We start from the raw sequence: 20,618 nt of genomic DNA, 5'->3' as shown, positions 1-20,618 counted from the left end.
TCACTATGATCCTGGAAGTAACTTAAGAGGTCCAGATAATTTATCCCTGGCTGATCATTTCAAGACTGTTTCATGTCTGGATGATTGTTCCTATGATCTCAGTTTTCCCCACTATATGTACTCAGAATATCCCCTCTCTTTTTCTCCCATTATAGCTCTCTGGAAAATAGAAAATAGCTCAATTTCTTCTATTACTTTATCCTATTATAAAGGAAAAAAAATTAAATGGAGCAAAAGGACAATTCCTTTTACTGTGTTAACCTGCAAGACACTTTTACAGCATATATTAATTCATACCTACCTATAATACAACTCTACATACATATATAGCAATTTCAAATAATACAGCAATTTTTAAGAATGTATATTAGTACAGTATCTTCATTTATTTCTTATGATTTATAGGAAAGTATTAAACTGAATTCCCATTGAAGCAGAAACCAGTAGTTATTCCCTAGGAATGAATGGAAGACAAATTGTGTTTTGTCATCAAGCTGAGGTAACATACCACATAATCTTATTATTTCCTGTCTTCTGCTTCTGTCCCCATAACTTGTCCCTTTTAATATCCTATATATCAGCTCAGCTGGGAAAATTCAAATCCAAAGGAATTTTCGGACCTGGGACTCAAACTGGGTCTTTTCTACACTGAGTTCTGAAGCATAAAATACTCCATCAAGGGACACAAGTTTTGATGCCATAAAACCCATAAACTCTCACATCTAAAAACTTTCTCACACAGTTTTCTCACTCTTCAGCAGTATGGTTGTCATCTTCAACATTGGTATCCCAATTGCTGAGATTTTGGTTGTTCTGCAGACCTTTTCTCCCTTCATGCATTTTAATAATGTGTGGTATGGAGGTGGTCTTAAATTGCCATTTTCTTGCAATATATAGAAAGATTAATACCTCGATTTATTATAAAAACATCTCTGGCATTATAGTTATTACATTTTAAATTTTGGCAACAATGTATTTGTGGCCTTTTCAATCAGCACGTAGGGTGATAAAAATTGATGATTCAGTCACTGAGTAATATAATTTGTTCATTTCTCACTTTATTGAAAATAAGCTTGAATTTCTATTAGAATTGTTGTGGTAATAGCTGTTGGAAGTATGTGTAACAGTGACATCTACACTTAATGCATGAAATTGTTTCTATATTATAAAAACATGATTACCTTGTTTTGCTACTGCAGTGCAGGTTATCTGAGCACAAAGCTGTGATTCAGTTAAATATACTGTTATCAGAAATAATTTCAGTTTGTCCTACAATATATGAAAATAAAATTATTGTCAGCAAAATTATGAACGATTTCACAGAAGAAAGACTAGTCTAAAGTAAAATCACAGAATGAGAAACTCTACAGAATATCTGAAGGCAAGGAGAGGTGGCAATTTGAGCAGGAACTAACAATATCGACACTGTTATTAAAAAGAAAATTATATTATAACCAGATGTATTGTCAGAAATAGCAGATGGAAACCAAATAAATCACTGAAATAATTTAACTTAATTCAAATCTGTCTCCTTGAAACAACTGATTTTTAAAATATCTAGAGCAGTAAAACCACACAGAGAAGCAACTTAGCAACTAGAAACCAGAAGATTAACCTAAAAACATAAACATAACATAAAAAGATCAACTTAAATATTTTTTTTATACTCAAAAATTACTGCAACACAAAGAACAATAAAAAAAATGAATTCAGCAAAGACCAAGTACTTACATTATCCCATTAAGACTGATATTAAAATAATATTTAGAAGGGTAAGCTTGAGCAAAGAACAAGTCCTTACAACTCTAAGAAGAGGCAGGCAATTGAAAAATATGCAAGGGTCCCCAGAGCTATGGAAAGCTGAACACAACAGTCATCATGCGATGATGCACGAATTGCATGAATGATGAAAAGAATGCTGCACTATGAAAAGAGGGCTACGTGACCTACTAGGCATTCTTCCAACACAAAAGGTTTTCTGAAGAAGGGCATGTTGCAAACATTGTCAGAAAAGTCTATATTAATACTTTCATTTTTTAATAGCTTTGCTTTGCTAAACTTTGAAAACAAATCAGACCTATTTTCTTGGTCATGGAACTCAGGCAGGTGCATCTGAATTCTGCATTTACCAACCCAGCGTTTCTCTAGTTTGGAAATAAACAAACATTAACAGAACCCCATTAAGTAAGTAGGAGAACTCAGTGAAGAACTGAATTTCTTAATCAGGACGTAATACACATTCAGAATGCCACTGTGAAGAAGTGTTACTTCTAGCTGCACGAGAAAATTTTATTGTATATTATGGAAAACACAGAGGGCTTTAGCCCATAACTGGGCTTTGCTCTGACCACACACCTGCCCAGACGTTGTTGATTCTGTTTGCAGCTGTCACACCTTCCAAGAAATCTGGTCAACACCATGACAAGCATATCTCTGGGAATAAACCGGAACATGCAGAAAAGCAAGGTACATGTTAAATATCTCTTAGCACAATCCTTTAGGAAGAATAAGACAAAAAATGATAGAAAATAGAATATTTTAAGATAGTAAATAGGAAAATGAAGCTTTGAGTATCGATGAAACATACCAGTTAGGACCATGGAAATATAAGCTTTTCTTGAGAGGCAAACCTTGACCTTCCCTTTGCCCTGAAGGTCATAGTTTTTGCATAGCTGTTAGAGAACACAACAATCTCCAGATCTCATTTTTTTCCATGTAAAATAAGTTTCAACTAGAATTATAAAACCCCCATATATATATCTACATACATATTTTTATATAAACATCAGAGATCCTCTCAGCATGTATTTTTCCCTGGAAACACAAAACTTGAAAATCACTGAATCCAAGAAGGGATATATGGTCCACCACATAATGATGTGTGTTTGCCAATGACTAAAGAAATTATTTTCTGTAGAGATCTACACCAAAAGAAAAAGTACAATATTCCTTGCTAAGAAGGTTTTCAAATTTTACTTTATGGTTGTTCTGAATAAGCTTTACTGGTATTACAGGAGTAAACATAATCTGGACTTTTCATATTATTGCAGTAATTTATGTTGCCAGCTTACAATTTTGAGAAAGCCAATCAACCATTAGCCCAATGCTGACACCCTTACTTATTTTCTTTTCAGACCCTTTTCTATTGTCTTCAGCAGTCTTGCCCATGAATAAGGATTGAGTGAAGGCACAGTTCAGTGTGGACAAATTAATTTTGTAATAACAGTGAAGTAGAGTGTGTGTAACATTACGCAGTTGTGCACTTATAGTTGTGTAGAACGGTACTTGGCAGCTGAATTCTACAACTTTATGCCAAATCTTTTCTGTTGGATTGAGATCATCACAAACAACCACACATCAGACCATACAGGAAACAACTTATAAAGCAATGAAAACTATAGTTCAGTTACACCTTTTTACAGCACTTAAATACAAAACCTGATTTTGGTATATGTATCTACCTACCTATATGCATTTGAGCAGATTCCTACTTCATCTACTTCAGCTCTGAGAGGTGTTCCAGACTAGGACAACAAGCTGACCCTATTGCTGATAGAACTCCCTCTGCTTCTGGCTCAATTTCCAACTTTAGTTGGTTGTCCTGAGCCATTAAAACATAGAGGTGGAGAGGGAATTTAAATTATATATACAAATGTCTTGTACAAGAGAGATGTGGCAAAACTTGGAAACCTGCATTCATGCCTTGCTCTGAGACATGCTGACAGAATGACCTTGAGTGAGTCACTTTTATGCTTGATATCAAAAATATATTTACCAAAGAAGAGTTAGTAAATAGTAAATTAACTATTATGGAGTCTAACAGGTCATTAATTTGCTTATATCCATGGTCTGGAAACTGTCCACAATACCTCTGGTTTTATGACTTTACCAGAATCTGTAATGTATACTGTTATGTTTGTGGCATGTATGCATTAATAATCAAACAATTAACAGATATTCTAGAGTACTCTACATGTTTATGACAGCCTGTAGCATCCATTAATTATTTACTGTAATGCACAGCTGTGACATAAAAGTTGTTTTTTTATTCTCAAGGTATGTCGAGATCTATGAGGAAAAATCACTTAAGTTCTAAATCTTAGCAACACTATTATTCTGCCTAAAGCATACCGAGCATTTACTGTACAGTCCTAAAGAGAAGTAAAATTAATTTCAGAGTAACAACTGCAATTTCAGCTTTTCAAACTAGTGTAGCAGAAATTAGTACTTGACTTATTTGAGTCAAAGCAGTCTTGCCGTACCTGATACCGCAACAGAATTGAACAAGAAACTAAGGTTCTGAAAACTGTGTGAAATAAATAAATCCCTGATGAGGAACCAAATCCTGCAGGATTGCTGCTTGATTTGTTTCCTCTCTCCCTGGCTCTCCACATCCCACTCTTTTCAGGGATCTTTGCCTTCTCCACCAGTACCTCAGAACAGCCACAAGTGAAGTCAATGAAGCATTGAAAATTGAAACAACATATTAACCTTAGGTTAGTTACCTTCACCGGGGCAATTAATGTGGCAGAAGACATTCAGTCAACACATATACTTTCATTACTGGTTCAGTCAACAGGGAATGCCAAAAGTATAACATGCCTGGCCACATACCTGCACAAGAGGAACCCAGTCACTGCAGACTAGAGAGACTGTCTGATTTGGTTAACCTTGTTTGTGGGCTACTCCTCCACATCTCTCATATGAACTTTTACTGCAACTTATTTCTGTACTTCTCTAGTTTTCCCTCCCCATCTAGCTTGGTTTCCTCTCTCTTTCTATTCCTTCAACTGCTGCTTCTTGTCTCTTAAACAATCTACCTCAGGCAACAAACCCTACCTCTTACTCTGCCTCCTTTTTGCCCTTAATGACATTTGCCACACCTATATCTCTCTATCCCACTCTCAAGTCTTTACCATTGCTCAATCAACCCTTCTTGCATTCCTACTCTGTCCTTCTGACCAGTCCACTCCCCTTTCTTCTCTTCACTTGCTGCAGCTGGAAGATACACTTTAAATGTTTCCCACAGGCCTATAAAATCTGTGTCAACGCCCCTGGATGCCCTTGTCTGACTCTCCCTCTGCAGCTTCAGCCTCCTAGAGAGACCTTAGTTTCTCATCACATCCCACCCCTTACCCTCTCATGGAGGCTGCCCTCACCATCCCTGTCACTTTTTCTCTGCTTTTGAGCCATATCTTATCTCTATGAAGAACTGTTAACCAGCCAGTTCACTCCTCCTGATCAGCCCTCCTCTGTGATTTCAGCTGATTCTCTTCCTTTCATCACACTTTCTCACACTCATCCTCGGGAAGCTTCCAAGCTTCACGTTGATGTCCTTGCTGACCCTACAGCAGACACCTGTATGCCTCCTTGCCCTGGTTCATTCATTTCCCTGCACCCCTTAGTGTCCTACACCCTGGAAGAGCTATTCCTTTGATGGTGTCTGCAGCAACCACTGCTTTTCCCTGACCTCTGTTGTCCCACCCGTTCTCTCTGATCTTTTTTGTCTCTTGCCATGTCCTTCCTCATGTCCTCTCATTTGCTCTTTCCATTATTTTAATCTCATCATATTGATAAAATCCCATCTAGTCTCAGCCCTCTTCCTCCTGCTTTACCTTTCTTCTTTAGCACAGATTGATTGTAGGTTCTCTGTTTCTTACTCTCCACTCCTATCTCATGAAGTCTGGTTGCCAAACACATACCTCGCTCTGCCTTCAGCTTCAATTTCCTGGCTGACCTGTGATCAAGTTTACTTCATGCACAACCATTTGATTGTCTCCCAGTTATGACATCCTTCTAATTTTTCCTCCTAATTTTCCAAGTTAAATGAAGACCTGGCTGCCTTTCACCATTTTTAATGCACTTTTCAAATGCTCTTTTCCTGAATATCTTCTGCACAAATCCTTGCCAAAGGAAATCTTAATATACTCTCTTCCTACAAGTTTATTCCTTGTCACATGTTGAGTGTTTTTTCCTTCCTACTTTTACACTCTATGCTTGTCCTGTTACAACATAACTTCTGATCTGTTTCATACTAATTTTCATTCACTGCCTCAGTTTTCTTCTGAAGTTTTGACCTTCCTCCAACTCCTTGTCCTCACATTACAGACATGCTCTAATAAACAAACACACCCTACGCTGAATCCCATTGCTATTTCCAGCACTATCACTTCCCTTCTCAATATGCTGCTTACACTTAGTGCCTAGCTCAATATGCTGCTTACACTTAGTGTCTAGTTTTTGCCCTCTCTGGATCAATGTTGGCCCCTAAGACAGATAACACCAACACCCAACTAAAATTACCCGCACCAATATCTGCCCAAAACAAAACTCAGAGCCCACATGATTTTATTCTTCTTGATTATCTTTGTCACTGGCAACCTTGTTATTTCTCTCAACTCTTATCCTCATGTAGTCCGTTTGGGCTCTCTTACTCTCCTCCTCCTGACCATAAACCTAAATCAATCTTGCACAAGAAGTTACTATAATCCTACAAATCTTTCCTGAAAATACTCACATACTTTTTCTTGGCATCTTGTCAATATACCCATCACTGTCTATGCTGGGAGTCAGGATGGTGTGACTGATTCCTTGTACTCCCTGTTGTTCCTGCCGTCAGGCTTTGACTGCTGACTTTTGAGGAAAAGCTTTTTTATTTTGTGTCTGGTCTAGCCTCGATGCTAGAGTTCCCACTGTCTTGAAAATGTAATTAAACAAGGGTATGCACTACTTTGGAGAAGTTGATCTCCTGTAGCTGCCTATTCAGACGCCAAAGCACAATGCAGTCAGTCACTAATCTCTCTTGAAAATGTAGATCTAGGTTATTATTTTTAGCTCAGAATTTTTAACAACAAATTCCAGTGTCTTTATGCTATGCCAGCAGTGCAAATCACCCACAAACTCAGCCTAGAAAGCCAGATAATTCATCCAAAGATACAAAGATCAAAGGAAGATAAGGCTTAAAATCCAGCTTTCAATATTTCAAAAAGCTTGCATTTCAGAAAGCTTGCAGAACTTTTTCAACCATTTCTCTACAAAAGTATCAGTAACTATTCTGATTATTGAATAACAAACGCCAACTAACTGTATGAAAAGCCAAAGGTCCTTTAGCTTTTTTTTTTAACAACATTTCCAGCTAGTGGAAATGTTTATGCTCATGCTCAAGCTGGTGTTACTGGTGGAGTTAGCAGTAAGTTCCTCACAGGATATATATGAACTTCTACAAGAGGTAGCATAAAAGCCCTCATTATCATATATAGGAAAGATCCAAAACAGGTATTTGGAACAAAAATCAAACAAATGAAGAATAAGCCTCAACGTAGTCAACACAAGTCCTGGGTCCAGCCCTGCTTTTGTTAAAACTGTTTGGAAGCCATGTCTCTCCTGGAAATAGACATCTGGGTTCAGAAAAGTGAAAGCAAAAGGAGAAAAAGTGGCAACTCACTTGCTATGCACTACTTTCTATAAGTACTGGCAGTCATGGGTAAATAGTACAGAAATATCTATTAAATCAAAGAACCTCTATGGAGTGTGATGATGATACACAACAATAACTTCAAAACATAACTGGAATTCTTATGATAAAGACTTCATTAAAATGTTGTTTAAAAAAAGCAATTTAATTACATAAAATAATAATTTAAAAAAATATTAGAATGTGTTAAACCAAAGATAGTGGAGGAGAGGCAGGCAAATGATCCTTTCAGCACAGACACCCACTCCAGTCTCATTCCAGGCCCCCCACTCCCCTCCTTCCCCAGCACCTTCCCACTGCCACTCTCCCACCTCTCACTCACCATACACCAGTCAGTGGGGCACTGGCTGACACCTGAGTGCACACACTGAGGAGACCCTATCAGTCTGGATTGTCAGGCAGCAGCTGCGAGCATCACTATCCCATGGGTCCATGTGGGTGTGAAACCAGCAGCAGAAACCCCAAGATGTTAAAGGGATATTTACTTTCCTGTGGAAAGACGAGACATGGTGAGTGAAGTATGAGGAAGAGAAAGGAAAGGTCAAAGGTAGGAGACAGCCACATGTGTTAAACAAAACTCCCCTCAACTCACAGTCTAATTCTAGGGATCCCCTATGTCGGACCTTGCTTGGGGAAACGTCTCTTCAGGGGGGCTCTCTTCTCCTTTCTTAGAAGCTGGGACAGGCTCCATCTTCTCAGGATGGCCAAGGTACAAAGGAAGTTATAGCTATTATCTGCTTTCTCAGAGCTGTGGTTCATGAGAAGAGACCTCTACCTCAACAGACATAAGAGTGGCAGAGGGCGAGAGAGATAAGGGATCAAATTTACTGTCTCATTGACTTATGCTAACAAACACATCAGTGAGAAGACATCTGCTGTCCTGGAGAGAATGTCACCTAGTGGGACAGCCAATCTTTTCGTACCTACATTAAGATGAATCCTATCTTCATTATTGATACCATATTACCAAATGAAAGCAGACCCATTACTTTATGAATTCCTCAGTGTAACATTATCCTGGGGGCACATCTTAATGGTTTTTTAAGGCAAAGTTCTAGGTATGCATCTACAGCTTGCTGCATTGCCTTTCATGTAATTATTCCACACAACCAAGTCACCCAACCAGTCATAAGCTCTTGCTTTCTTATGGGGGTCAGCCAGAAAGAACAGATGAGAGATGCTGGGTTGATGGTTGGACTTGATCATCTCAAAGGTCTCTTCCAACCTTGATGACTCTGTGAAACAGTGAAACTAATGAATAAGCCATGTAATCTTCATTTGAGACTCAATTGTTTCCTTAAGAACCAGACTGTGCGTGAAGGCAGCATTTTGCTAGAGCCTTTATTCTTCTTTCACACGTGGTGTGAATCAAGCAACTTAAGCACATCTGTGCTTCCCAGAGTCCTTTCCCCTCCTTCCCTCCTTCAGAGGGGACTGACTGAGACTTTTGTGAGGGTCTGACCTTGCAGGGTTGAAATGGGGGTACAGTGCAGGAGGGCAGGTTGTCTCCTCCTTGGGAAAGCCATCTTGGACCATGTTGGGTATTTAAAAACCTCGATGCCTGCAACTTCACATAGTGCATAAAACACAAAGTCGCTCTCTGGCCTTGACTTGAGAGGCCCAAGCCCATTCCTGGTCACTGATGCTCACGGACACGGCACCACCTTCCAAGTTGACAGTGCAACCCTGGTGGGCCTTGCTGTAGGGCACGACATCCGTGTGCCCCTCACCGCTCTCTGTGTGACTCCACGCACACGAGCCAAGGCTTAAAGGCCCTTTGCTCTCACCAGCCCCCAGCCACTGCCTTCTGCCTGCACGGAACGGTTAACTCGGCCTGGAGCGCTCCTGCCAGCTGCCCGTGTCCCCTCTTGTGCTATTAATACAGCGGGCACATGCTCCGACGCCGCGTTCCCCGGCAGCCCCAGATAACTTTAATTTGCCCTTTAAACGTCCCGGGCCGCGCGCCCCTCACGGCCCCGGCCCGGGGGGACGCGGCGGGGGCGGGCCCAGGGGGCTCAGCCAATGCCTGCGCCCCGGGGGGTGCCTCCTCCTATCGCGAGAGGCCGCGGGGTATAAGAGCGGCGGCGCGGGGCGGGGGACCATTTGGCCGGCCGGGTGGGGAAGTGCGCGGTCGTTGCCTCTCTCCGGGTGGGGGTGTCGGACCGGCTCGCGGAATGGGAGACCAAGCACTCAGCTTCGTCAAGGACTTTCTGGCCGGCGGGATTGCCGCCGCCGTCTCCAAGACGGCTGTCGCCCCCATCGAGAGAGTGAAGTTGCTGCTGCAGGTGAGGGGCAGTGGGGGGCGGGCGGTGGGGCCGCGCCACAGGTGGTGCCGGCGCGGCGGGCACTGCCCGGCGTGACTAAATATGGGAAGGAGCTCGGCCGGCTCTGGTTACGCGGGAACTGCCCGGGACCTTCAGCACCGCCTCGGGGTGGCGGGAGCTGGGCCGGCCCCGTCCGTGCCCTTCAGCGTGCGGGGTCACTCCTGCCGTGCCCTCTTTCTACCGTCCCGTCCTCCTCCTTCTCCCCCGTGCAGGTCCAGCATGCCAGCAAACAGATCACGGCCGATAAGCAGTACAAGGGCATCGTGGACTGCATAGTCCGCATCCCCAAGGAGCAAGGCATCGCTTCCTTCTGGAGAGGCAACCTGGCCAATGTCATCCGGTACTTCCCCACCCAGGCCCTCAACTTCGCCTTCAAGGACAAGTACAAGCAGATTTTCCTGGGCGGAGTGGACAGGCACAAGCAGTTCTGGCGCTACTTCGCAGGGAACCTCGCGTCTGGGGGTGCCGCGGGAGCCACCTCCCTCTGCTTCGTCTACCCGCTGGATTTCGCCAGGACCCGGCTGGCGGCTGATGTGGGCAAAGGAGCTACAGAGAGGGAGTTCTCTGGGCTGGGCGACTGCATTATGAAGATCTTTAAGTCTGATGGCTTGAGGGGCCTGTATCAAGGATTTAGCGTGTCTGTCCAGGGCATCATCATCTACAGAGCAGCCTATTTTGGGGTGTACGACACGGCCAAGGGTAAGAAGTGCATGGAGGAGTGACTGCAAGGGAAGATCCATCCAGTAAAGGCACTCTAGAGCACTTGGCAGTACAAGGACGGGCAGGGCTTGGCTCAGTACCAGTTCAGAGTGCAGTGCTAGAACACACACAGGTGTTTCTGACATGCATTCCTGCCTCCCTCAAGTTGCTGTTCTGAGCAGACGCCTTGGTTTTGGATTGACTCCTGGGGTTGGTGGGTGATTGTTCCTTCCACAGCCATCTTTCCCACAACCCTTTCCCTCTGTTCTGACTCTGCTCATTTGTTCTTGATGACAGGTATGTTGCCTGATCCAAAGAATGTGCATATCGTAGTGAGCTGGATGATTGCCCAGAGTGTCACTGCAGTGGCAGGGCTGGTTTCTTACCCTTTTGATACTGTGAGACGTAGGATGATGATGCAGTCTGGCCGAAAGGGAGGTAAGAATAAATGCTCCTATGGTATTCTGGCAGCAGAAAGTATCTCTTCATTGAGATAAGATGGGAGATACTGGGTATTTTTTTCTCTTATGGAAAACTAATGACCTTCTTAATGGAATCCTTTAAAAACAACCTATGGGAAACACATTGTTGGTTATTTCTGTCATGTTCACTTAAAGGACTGAGAAATTACTTGATTTCCACGTGGGGAATTACTTTTCCTTAATTGATTACTTAAATTCTGGGCTATACTTTGCTTATTCCTTGTTGGTTTAAAGATAGGAAAGTTGAAACATATTTGCTGTATAACTTCAAGCCTTATGACCTTTATGTTTGTTTCCACAGCTGATATTATGTATAAGGGCACAATTGATTGCTGGAAGAAGATAGCTAAAGATGAAGGATCCAAAGCGTTCTTCAAAGGTGCCTGGTCGAATGTGTTGAGAGGCATGGGTGGAGCTTTTGTATTAGTACTTTATGATGAAATCAAGAAGTACGTCTAAAACCGAACATCATAATGTAGTAGTTCAATTGTTCTCAATCAACTTTTTTAAAAAATGTGCTCTTGTGATGTAATGGACAACAAAATATTTCCTAGGGAAACAGAATAAAATTTGAGTAACGTATCTGGCAGAGATGAGGATGCAATTATTTAAAAATTGTCCACTACATCACAGCTACATTTTGTATGACAATTCCTCCAGCATTTGTATTGGAACCTGTGTATATATTATACTTCAAATTGCAGGTAATAGATTTTGTCTAGAGACAAGACTTGGGTGGTCTATATCTAGTCTGAAATCTAATAATGTGAATTCTTAAAAGATTGTCATAAATATTTATGGTATTAAGCAATGTCTCTAGGTACCCAACTGTGTGATGATATAACATGAATTAAAATCATGCTTTCTTCTAAAGCTCTATTTTTTAATGATACTAAGTGAAAATGTCTGGAACTATAAACTATATTGAAGCACCAGGCTGAGTTCCTAACTGCAGCCTCTTCACTGACAAATTACACAGTTATAGGGTTGAGACCATAATCTGATTTTTCAACCATTCTTTGTAGAATATGGAAATAAAGTGTTTCAAAAGTTCCCTGTATTGTGACAAAGCAAAAAGTTGTCTGCTCTGAGGTTCAATTGAACTAAAACTGAAATGAAATAAATTAATATATTAATGAACTTTTTTCTGTTGTTTTCAGTACACTGAACACATTACAAGCATGTGTCTTCTAAGGTGATATGCTAATCAGCACACTGTTAGTGACTGTCTCTTCAAAGTTTTTTCAACAGAGCTTTAGGAGTAGGTGAAGTGCTTACTGATAATTCTACAATTGCAAAACCAAGTGGATTGAGTTTGAGGGTACTGCAGCCAGTTATCTTAGAGATAAGCTTCCATATTAGTCTTAGCTGCTTTGATAATTTATGTTATCCTTAACTTTGAGGTGTGTCCTCATTGAACAGTGAAGTCACTGCTGCTTATTTTACTTGAAAAAGTATTCTAGAGTGGGATACTCCCGAGTTATTAAAATAACTACACTTTCAACTACACCATTATGAACACACTGAGCTATTAATTACCAGTGAGATCAGAACATGCTCAATACAGTTTTTAAACTTTAGATGCTGCATGGTTGTGAACTCACTGAAGAATAGGCTGTTCAATCAGGCAAAGAAAAGAAAGTGAGTTGTAGCTATTTCAGTTGTTAAGTTTGGCTATATATAAACAAAAATTTGGTACATATCCACCTAGGAAAAGAATCATAGAATGAGAGCATGGTTTGGGTTGGGACACCTTCCATTAGACCAGGTTGCTCAGGGCCCCATCCAACCTGGCCTTGAACACTTCCAGGGTTGGGGCATCCACAGCTTCTCTGGCCAAAGGGTAAGACTAAGCAAGTAATCATCAAATAGATTTTTATTTCACTTTCATCTTTTACTACTTCATATGTATGCCTCCCAGTTATCCCTCTTCTATATTTGAAACATTTATTGTCAGATGGAGGTGGTTCTGGCTCTCTGTCCCTTGGCATGATAGGCTCTGCGTGTCTGCCACAGGTTTCAACCAGCAGTTCTGTTCTCCCTGAAGGCAGGTACAGACCACTAAACAGTGTCCGGAAACTATCTATCCACCTGAAGAACTGAAGCATTTGGGGAAAAAATTGGTCAAAAAAAAAAAAAGATAGACTGTTTTTAAATTAACCAGTTTTAAATTATTTGTCCCAAGACAAAACCTGGCCTGATTGTTACCTCTCCCTTTTTTCATGGTCACTATCTTGAACACCTGCTTTTCTAGCTATCTGGTCTGTTTTCTTTCCCATTGTAAATAACCATGGTCACAATCTATCAAACCATAAATTTGTGAAGAAAATATTTCTACTAGTTTTCAAAGTGCATTAGTCTTCCTTAAAAGCTTTAGCTGCCAGTTTCACTTCTCTTCCTTTTCTCCTTCCTCTACACATTCCTAATGGTTCCTTTTGAGAAGCCTGCTAACACACTCCAACTCTCCATTTTACATTTAACTCACTGATGAGGTTGCAAATGGCATTTGGATGTGTTAGAGAAGATCGAAGTTGGCTACAAAGATGGCAGAGACAATGATGGACTGTACTAGGCAGAGGTACCAAACAATGGGGGGAAAGTGTATTTATGAATGAATAAGACAATTAAGAGGACACAAAGAAACTTACTTGGAAGTATAAATGAAAGAAGTTGCATTCTAGAAAAAAGGAAAAAAACCCAAAGGTAGAGGGAGGAATAAAGACTATTAAAAAGGAATGTGAGGAGTATCAATGCAGGAAAATTCTACTGGGGTAAGAGGCCGTACATGAAAGAAAACATACAGAAAGCACTTAAAGGTAAATGGCTGTTTATTTCTGCTTGAATGCCAATGCATATGCTGTGGCAGATTGCAGGCAGCAGTCTCCATAAAGATACCTGTGATCAGAGTTCAAAACTGTCGATGAATTAACCATTCTCCTGAAAGCAGCTCTGCCCTGAGTCTGTGGCACTCACTGTAACACTTGCTGGAAGTGTAACCTAAAATGCAGCTCTAAGCTCTGAAAGCCTGGAAATTAGAAGACTTTGCAGATGGTCTCTAATTTCTACTTGAACTCACAGTCAATTGATACTACTCCTTTCACACTTTTGCAATACCTGGTCACAGGCAAACTGTGCAGGCTAAAGCCTGTGACAAAACCATTATTCCCTTACATCTAATACTTGAACACTGGGAAACCTGTGTTTTTTGTGGTTTTCTATGTGCCAAGCTATTCAACATCCTTTGCATCTTAATACATTTATAAAATTCTTAAAGAAGCCACTGCAACGGCCGTTCATGTTAAATATTTTATTTCTTATGATTTACAAACGACATACAAAATTGACAGTTTTTCATACCAAAGTTAAATAAGATGAAGCGATTGAAAGTAATCAAAAAAACTATCATATTCAGAAGTATTTAAGCTGTGACTGATACTCAGATTCAAGGACAAAAACCTTAAAGTATGAGTAATTTTAATTAGCACAATAATAAAAATAAATACAGCAGTACTATACAAAACCTTACAGTTTCTATCCATGAAAAATAATCGCAATACAAATCTGTTTGCCTCGATGTTGCTTAAAGTTAGAAGTTCAAATATAGTCAAACAGCTAAATTTGATCTGCAGGTCACCAAGTGCAGCAGCTCTGCCAAACTATCACACAGGACCAAGTAAAAATGTGTTACAATGCAGAATACCCAAAAGCCTAAGCCCTCATGCAAGCACTAGCAAAGAATAATAAACTTTTCTTGTCATAGGGCTAAGACCCAGCATTACCAAATATTCTTTATTCACAATATAGAGATTTCTTGTATCTCTCCTGGGAAGAAGCTGGGAAAGCAAGCAAGGTTTCAGCAATATCCACAGACAGCAGCATCACAATTTATGCTCCTATTATATGGCTACATTCCTACAAAACAAGCTCACTGAAAGTTTGCCTTTATGTATAGAAATAAACCACACCACCTACTATTTGTGATTACCAAGTCCATTAGATTTTACTCCCCTTGTAAATGGATGTTGCTACTGGAGCTTATCTGACATTACTACAAATATTTGGTATGAACGTGACATTTAAAAACAGGTTAAGAAGCATAACAAGACTGCTTTCTACTGCTTTTTTGTTTCTAAATCCTGGTTAGTAGTCACTCTCAAAATCAAATATTGAAGATGTTTCCTGCAGTTCAAGTTTGCATCTTCCCACTGAGAAGAGCAAGCATCTGCAAAAGCAGGGCCATGAAGTATTTCCCTTGCTTAATATTATTCTTTAGGTTGAGAACTAGAACTTATTCTTGTTTACACTGAGTCTGAAACTGCTGTTCACTTCAGTCTTCACCCTTGTTCAAGTAATATCAGATGCTTCTTTCCTACACAAATGTCCTAATACATCTTCCGAGATCCAATACAACTTCCCAAATCCTTTTAATTCTGGAATAGACAGCCTTGCGTACAAAACATACTCCAGGTGTCGAATGTTTAAGAGTGGCAAACATCATCTTCTGCAGCCTCAGTATTCTAGCTCACCATGCAGGAATACACAATCTGCTTTGCACCCCTTCACACTGCTGTGAAAGATTCTTTCAGTCACAAGAACATGACCCACGAATTTCAGAAGGCTTACATAAAGCCAGGATGAAAAGCAAGGACAATACAGGAATGAAGCATATACTTATGAATTTAATGCAGTATTTAAAGTATTATTAACATTTTAAAGATTTTATTTACATCTTGCACCTATAAGTGCAGTAATTCTGTCCTTCCATGTTACGGATACAAATTCCACTTCTGAGAATAAAATAATAGTTAAATTTCTATTTAATTTGTCCATTTAGATATCTTCCTCTCTTTCCTAAGTTCTTCCTCTCATGGAAAACACTGAATAAGGGAAAGTGTTCACTTAGAAACATTTTATAAGCAATTATATTAAACACAATGCATTGTAATCACTGAACAATGCAGAAATATTTTTGCACATAGAATTTACAAAAGCACTAAAAATAGAAGTCTGAGGATCATATCAGAATGCGAGGCAAAGAACACACTTACAACCAAGCAGCACGGACATTAGTGGGTTTAGGTCTCTGTAATACCCCACTGGCTAAATCAGACATGGGCTTTTCGTTTCTCTGGCTCAGTGTATTTTGTACAGCGGATAATCTTGAAGTTCCTCCTGTTAACACACACACAAAGGGAGAATGCTTGTGCTCAGTACAACAGAAAACTTCATGCTATGTTACTACTGCAATGGTCATTACCATAGTTTACAGAAAAAAACCCAAAACAGTAAATTGAATACAAACCCAAAATGTTATGAGCTGTTTGTAAATGACCAGGACAAAGAATTCAGGCCTGTGATTCTTTAACCCAACATACATGGGTCTATAGGGACACATTACCTACTTCCAAATCTTACACAATTTCTGAGAAAAACAAGGCTACTATCAGTAAATCTACATTTTCTGAATGAGAATTTGAATCTTCATTGAGGTTTTTGTGGGTGTTTTGGTTGGGTTTTTTCCTCCCCCTCTATTCTCCTTTCAATATTGGCAAAATTAGGAACACACTACAACAGGGATTTTTATTTCTTGGACAAGATAATTTATTAGAAATCTAGGAGGGCAACAAAACAATGCATATAGTCATCATATATTTGGTATGATTAAAAAAAAAAAATCACTTTAACGATTTCTGTGTGATAAATGATCAATCTAAAGGCAACAGAAAAAGGAACATATTTGCTATTCTTAACAGTAAGTGCTTCACAATTCTGAATTGTAAGAAGATAAACACATGCATAGAAATGCAATAATCTGCAACTTCAAAGTACTTACTTGGAGGACTAAGCTGGGTGAAAGGAGATTTAGCCCTTCTTACAGAAGGTGAAGAACTCAGATAACTCATCTGGCGGTGATAGTCCCTCAGTTGTTCAGAACGTCTCATCCCAACTGTTGGTTTCACCGCTTCCAGTCTTTTCAGGAAAGCCTTAATATTGAAGGAAAATATCATCAAGGAGAAAGAATGAACAAGATGCTACAAAACAAATACAAACTGATTTTTATTTGACCTGCAAAAAACCCCCAAAGTTTTAGCAGTGCATAACACGAACTCCATTGGTGACCAGCATAAGCTATTCTGCTCATGTTCAATTCTTTTCTCAGTGTTATGAGATGACACAAACTGTAACTATCCCTTGCACATCATCAGTTCTACACTGATGATCTTTAGTACCTGAAAGTTCTTTGTACTTTATGGTAACTTGAAACAATACATCTGTTTGGTGATAGTAAAGGTAGCGAGGAAGTGGCCTGCACTCTTCTAATCTGACCTTTGGTTAGTCCTCCCTTCTAAATTTCCAGAAGGATGAGAAGTTAGGAGTTGTTTTTTTAATCTTTGCTTTGCAAAAATTACTTAGACCATTTTATATTGCCCTATATGATCCCCAGAGAGGATACTGACCCCAACCCTGTGAAATAAATTTCAAAAGGAAAGCACAAACATCCATCCACAGGACACACTTTGTTTTATCCATAATGTAATTTTAAGAGACTCTAGTTGAAATTATTGATACAGACACCATTTCCTCTTGTTGAAATTAGCCCTGGCAATCATGCAATAAGTGATAAATTGGAATAGCTACTTACATAGTATCTGTAAAATACATTTTCCTATTCTATAATTACTTTTACTTGAAACAGGATTTATTGGTTTAAGAAATTTCGATAATCTAAAAAAAGAACCCGATAAGAGGACAAATTGGGAAGTACCCAGCTACATGCAATATCCAATTAACAACTTCAAAATTTTAATATATTTCACCTTTAGTGGTTGCCTCACACAGATCTACAGATTTCCTCTACTAACTAATTTCAGTTCATTTCATGGCCTACAAACATTTGGCAATGACACAACCGTTGCTGTTCAGGGTTAGACATGCATCCTATGAACAACAAACAATGCAAACTGTGCTTACAGAAGTCTCCAAAGCACTAAAAATAACTCTGCTAATAGGATGTATTGTCTAGATGCATACTTATATGGTAGAAGTCAAGAAGCTGTCTGTATCACCACTAAACTGTAGCCCCAATCACGTACTGATTTTTTTTAAAATAAGAATACAAAAAATTACAATAACTGACTTAGGAAATATTACAGGATTCACAGGATGTCAGTTGTCATTGTCTAACTGTAACAGGAATCTACAAACTCCTGGTAGTTTATGCATGGGCACTAGAAACCTGCACAGAGCGCACAAGAGAGAAAGGACAAGTGATTTTGGCTCAGACATAACATGTCACAAGTGCCTGCAACAAGTGCCAGCCAGTTCACAGTCAAGTGGAAATACCTAAGTAAGCAAAAGTCAAAGGAAGGACTTCAGCTAGAAATAGCTCTTCACTAAAGTCAGTTACAGAACATGAAATGGTAGACTTGTCTCTAAATGTTATATCCAATATTTTACTAACAACTTCATCTGCAAGTCCTAATACAGTTATATACATTTAGAGTTGCAGAGATCACCCATTTACCTTCAGTATTAAAAATGGAAGCTCTCAATACATTCAGTTCCATCACAAATGGATCAGGTAAATTGTAGAAGTGACTTTCCAATGAGTCAAGCATGTTTCAAGTCTGCGTTCCACTGTAACAGCTTCATAAAATTTGCATACCTTAACAGTGCACTAATTTCAAGCTTGATTCTGAACATACAATATTTACATATATTTATTCTTTATAAATAAATACAATTGTCTGCTTTTGCTTTTATGCCTGTATTTCAACAACTATCAAATTCCCATTACTAAAGCAAAAAAAAAAAAAGAGACCTCTCAGTACTAAAATATTACTTTTTGAACAGGTTATCACTGGACTTGATTCAGCCCTGAGCTATGGAAAGAGCAGATATAGATTCCATGGTGCAGAAGGGTCTGAAGGAAAGCTCTTCCAGAGAATGGGAGAACAGCTCCTGAGGTTTCCTTGCCCTCTGCTGCAGATTGTACCAAGGGCATGTTAATTTATGCACTATTTGCAGACGTGAATTTTGCTGTTTGGAGAACAGCCTGCTGCATACAGAAATGAACTCATCAACACACTGGAATGGCAGCCCTGACCTACTAAATCTGTAACCCAGAACTAATCCAATTGTTATGTTTTTATTACCGACCCTACAATCTTGAGGTTCTTAAGCGAGGGAACTACTTTGTGCAAGGTACAAGTACCTTGAACAGATGTTCTTTATCAGTTACACATATAAATGTACTAATTCTTTCATTATGTTCTCCTTTTGAGAAATGGACTGAAGACAGCTGCCACTTCCCTTGTTCTTTTGAAGTACTAAATCTCTGGAGCCTTAATCATGCATCACTAAAGTAAACAGAAATTTCATCACTGATCTCAATGATCAGAGAATAAGATCACAGAAAACAATCCAGGTGTTTAGAACCAAATATATGTTCCCCATCAAATTTTAAGGAATAAAAATAATGAATAACAGACACTAATGGCAGGAATGTTATTAATTGCTCTAAATCACATTGTAGCCCCTCATAGCTCTTGATTCAAGCTCAATACATATATAGTATCATATTACTGATAACCTCCCAAGCTTGGCAAAAGACTTCCGAAGCTTACATTTTCCCCGTCTTCTTTTACTTTAATACTGAGTTTATAGTAAAAGTAGAATATGAAAAAAAAAAAGAAAAAAAATCACAGTGGGTGTTCCTGCATGATTACCTTCTAGGAATGGAACAATCCTTTATAAATCTAGACATCTGGACATAGATAAGTATCTATAAAGACACTAAAATACATATTGTCAATGACAGAAGGAAACGTCAGATTGCCAAAAAGCAGAGAACAAAGAAACCCAACAAAATTTAAAAACTGCTTCTATACAGTAGGCCAAACTAAAATTTGGTAATTCAATTTTGGACACATCAGGAGAACACTGAAGGTAATTCTAATGCTCTCTGTCAGAAAAAGGGAAAAATTTGGACAACGCTCTCAGGCACATGGTGTGACTCTTGGGGATGTCCTGTGCAGGAGTTGGACTCTATGATCTTTGTGGGTCTCTTCCAACTCAGCATATTCTGTGATTCTGTGAAATATAAAATAATCAGTACAGACTTCCCTGCATCTGTGTTGAAAAAGGAAGGAAAAAAAAAATCACTGAAAATGTAGCACTCTGAAAATGAGTTCACTGAGAAGATAAAAAATGTTACTGTTTCTTGGTTACTTAGCTTTTTAAAAGCATGAAGGTTTCAGTTTCACCTCCTCTGAATCCTAACCAGCTGACTAGTGTTCCTTGACAGCTGTTCAAATTTATTTATATTATGCCTGCTCTAATGTCACTGATGTTAGTGACCACACTGTCCCTTTGCAGAGTCCAGGTGGGGGAGGGGGAAATATAACTGCATTCAAGGACAGTTTTCTGTAATTATCAATACAAGTATTTGTAATTTTCTTTAATTGCCAATTGCACTAACTAGCTCTAACCTGACAAACTCTGAATGTCAAAAAACTCTTAAGAGTTCTTCAATCTACAGAAAAGTCTTTTTAAATGAGCAGCTATTATGTGTGGCTGGCATCACCACAAGGAAAGTAGGCTAAGAGTACAGAAAAAAAAAAACCAACACAAATTCAA

General features: G+C 39.4%; 2 protein-coding genes and 1 long non-coding RNA gene across 7 annotated transcripts in view; 1 reads left to right on the top strand and 2 right to left on the bottom strand.

Annotated features, from left to right (window-relative positions):
• Positions 1–1,933: 1,933 nt before the first annotated feature.
• LOC127472353 (uncharacterized) lies at positions 1,934–9,382 on the bottom strand. Of its 2 annotated transcripts, none has more exons than XR_007904968.1 (4): positions 9,262–9,382; positions 8,067–8,243; positions 7,786–7,963; positions 1,934–2,433 (listed from the first exon to the last, which is right to left on the bottom strand). It is a non-coding gene; the product is annotated as an uncharacterized LOC127472353 (long non-coding RNA). The 2 variants fall into 2 exon arrangements; XR_007904967.1 differs by lacking the exon at positions 9,262–9,382 and adding an exon at positions 8,937–9,255.
• Positions 9,383–9,557: 175 nt separating this feature from the next.
• On the top strand, positions 9,558–12,119 carry SLC25A4 (solute carrier family 25 member 4). Its single transcript, XM_051790453.1, has 4 exons — positions 9,558–9,759; positions 10,011–10,497; positions 10,795–10,935; positions 11,281–12,119. The coding sequence occupies exons 1-4, from the start codon at positions 9,649–9,651 to the stop codon at positions 11,436–11,438; spliced, it is 897 nt and encodes a 298-aa protein (XP_051646413.1). The 5' UTR covers positions 9,558–9,648; the 3' UTR covers positions 11,439–12,119.
• Positions 12,120–15,333: 3,214 nt separating this feature from the next.
• Positions 15,334–20,618, bottom strand: part of CFAP97 (cilia and flagella associated protein 97) — a 30,556-nt gene continuing 25,271 nt past the window's right edge. For all 4 annotated transcript variants that reach the window (XM_051790450.1, XM_051790447.1, XM_051790446.1 and 1 more), the window contains exons 5-6: positions 16,813–16,963; positions 15,334–16,151 (exon numbers count right to left, since the gene is read on the bottom strand). In XM_051790450.1, the coding sequence (XP_051646410.1) occupies positions 16,024–16,151; positions 16,813–16,963 (279 nt within the window). In that variant the 3' untranslated portion in view covers positions 15,334–16,023. The remainder of the gene's footprint in view (positions 16,152–16,812; positions 16,964–20,618) is intronic.

Source organism: Manacus candei, unplaced genomic scaffold (genome assembly GCF_025592945.1).
Source record: "Manacus candei isolate 608988 ecotype Guabito, Panama unplaced genomic scaffold, ASM2559294v1 h1tg000028l, whole genome shotgun sequence".
NCBI classification, from domain to species: Eukaryota; Metazoa; Chordata; class Aves; order Passeriformes; family Pipridae; genus Manacus; species Manacus candei.
The sequence above is the reverse complement of the archived record's forward strand: the minus strand, read 5'-3'. Positions and strand labels throughout refer to the sequence as shown.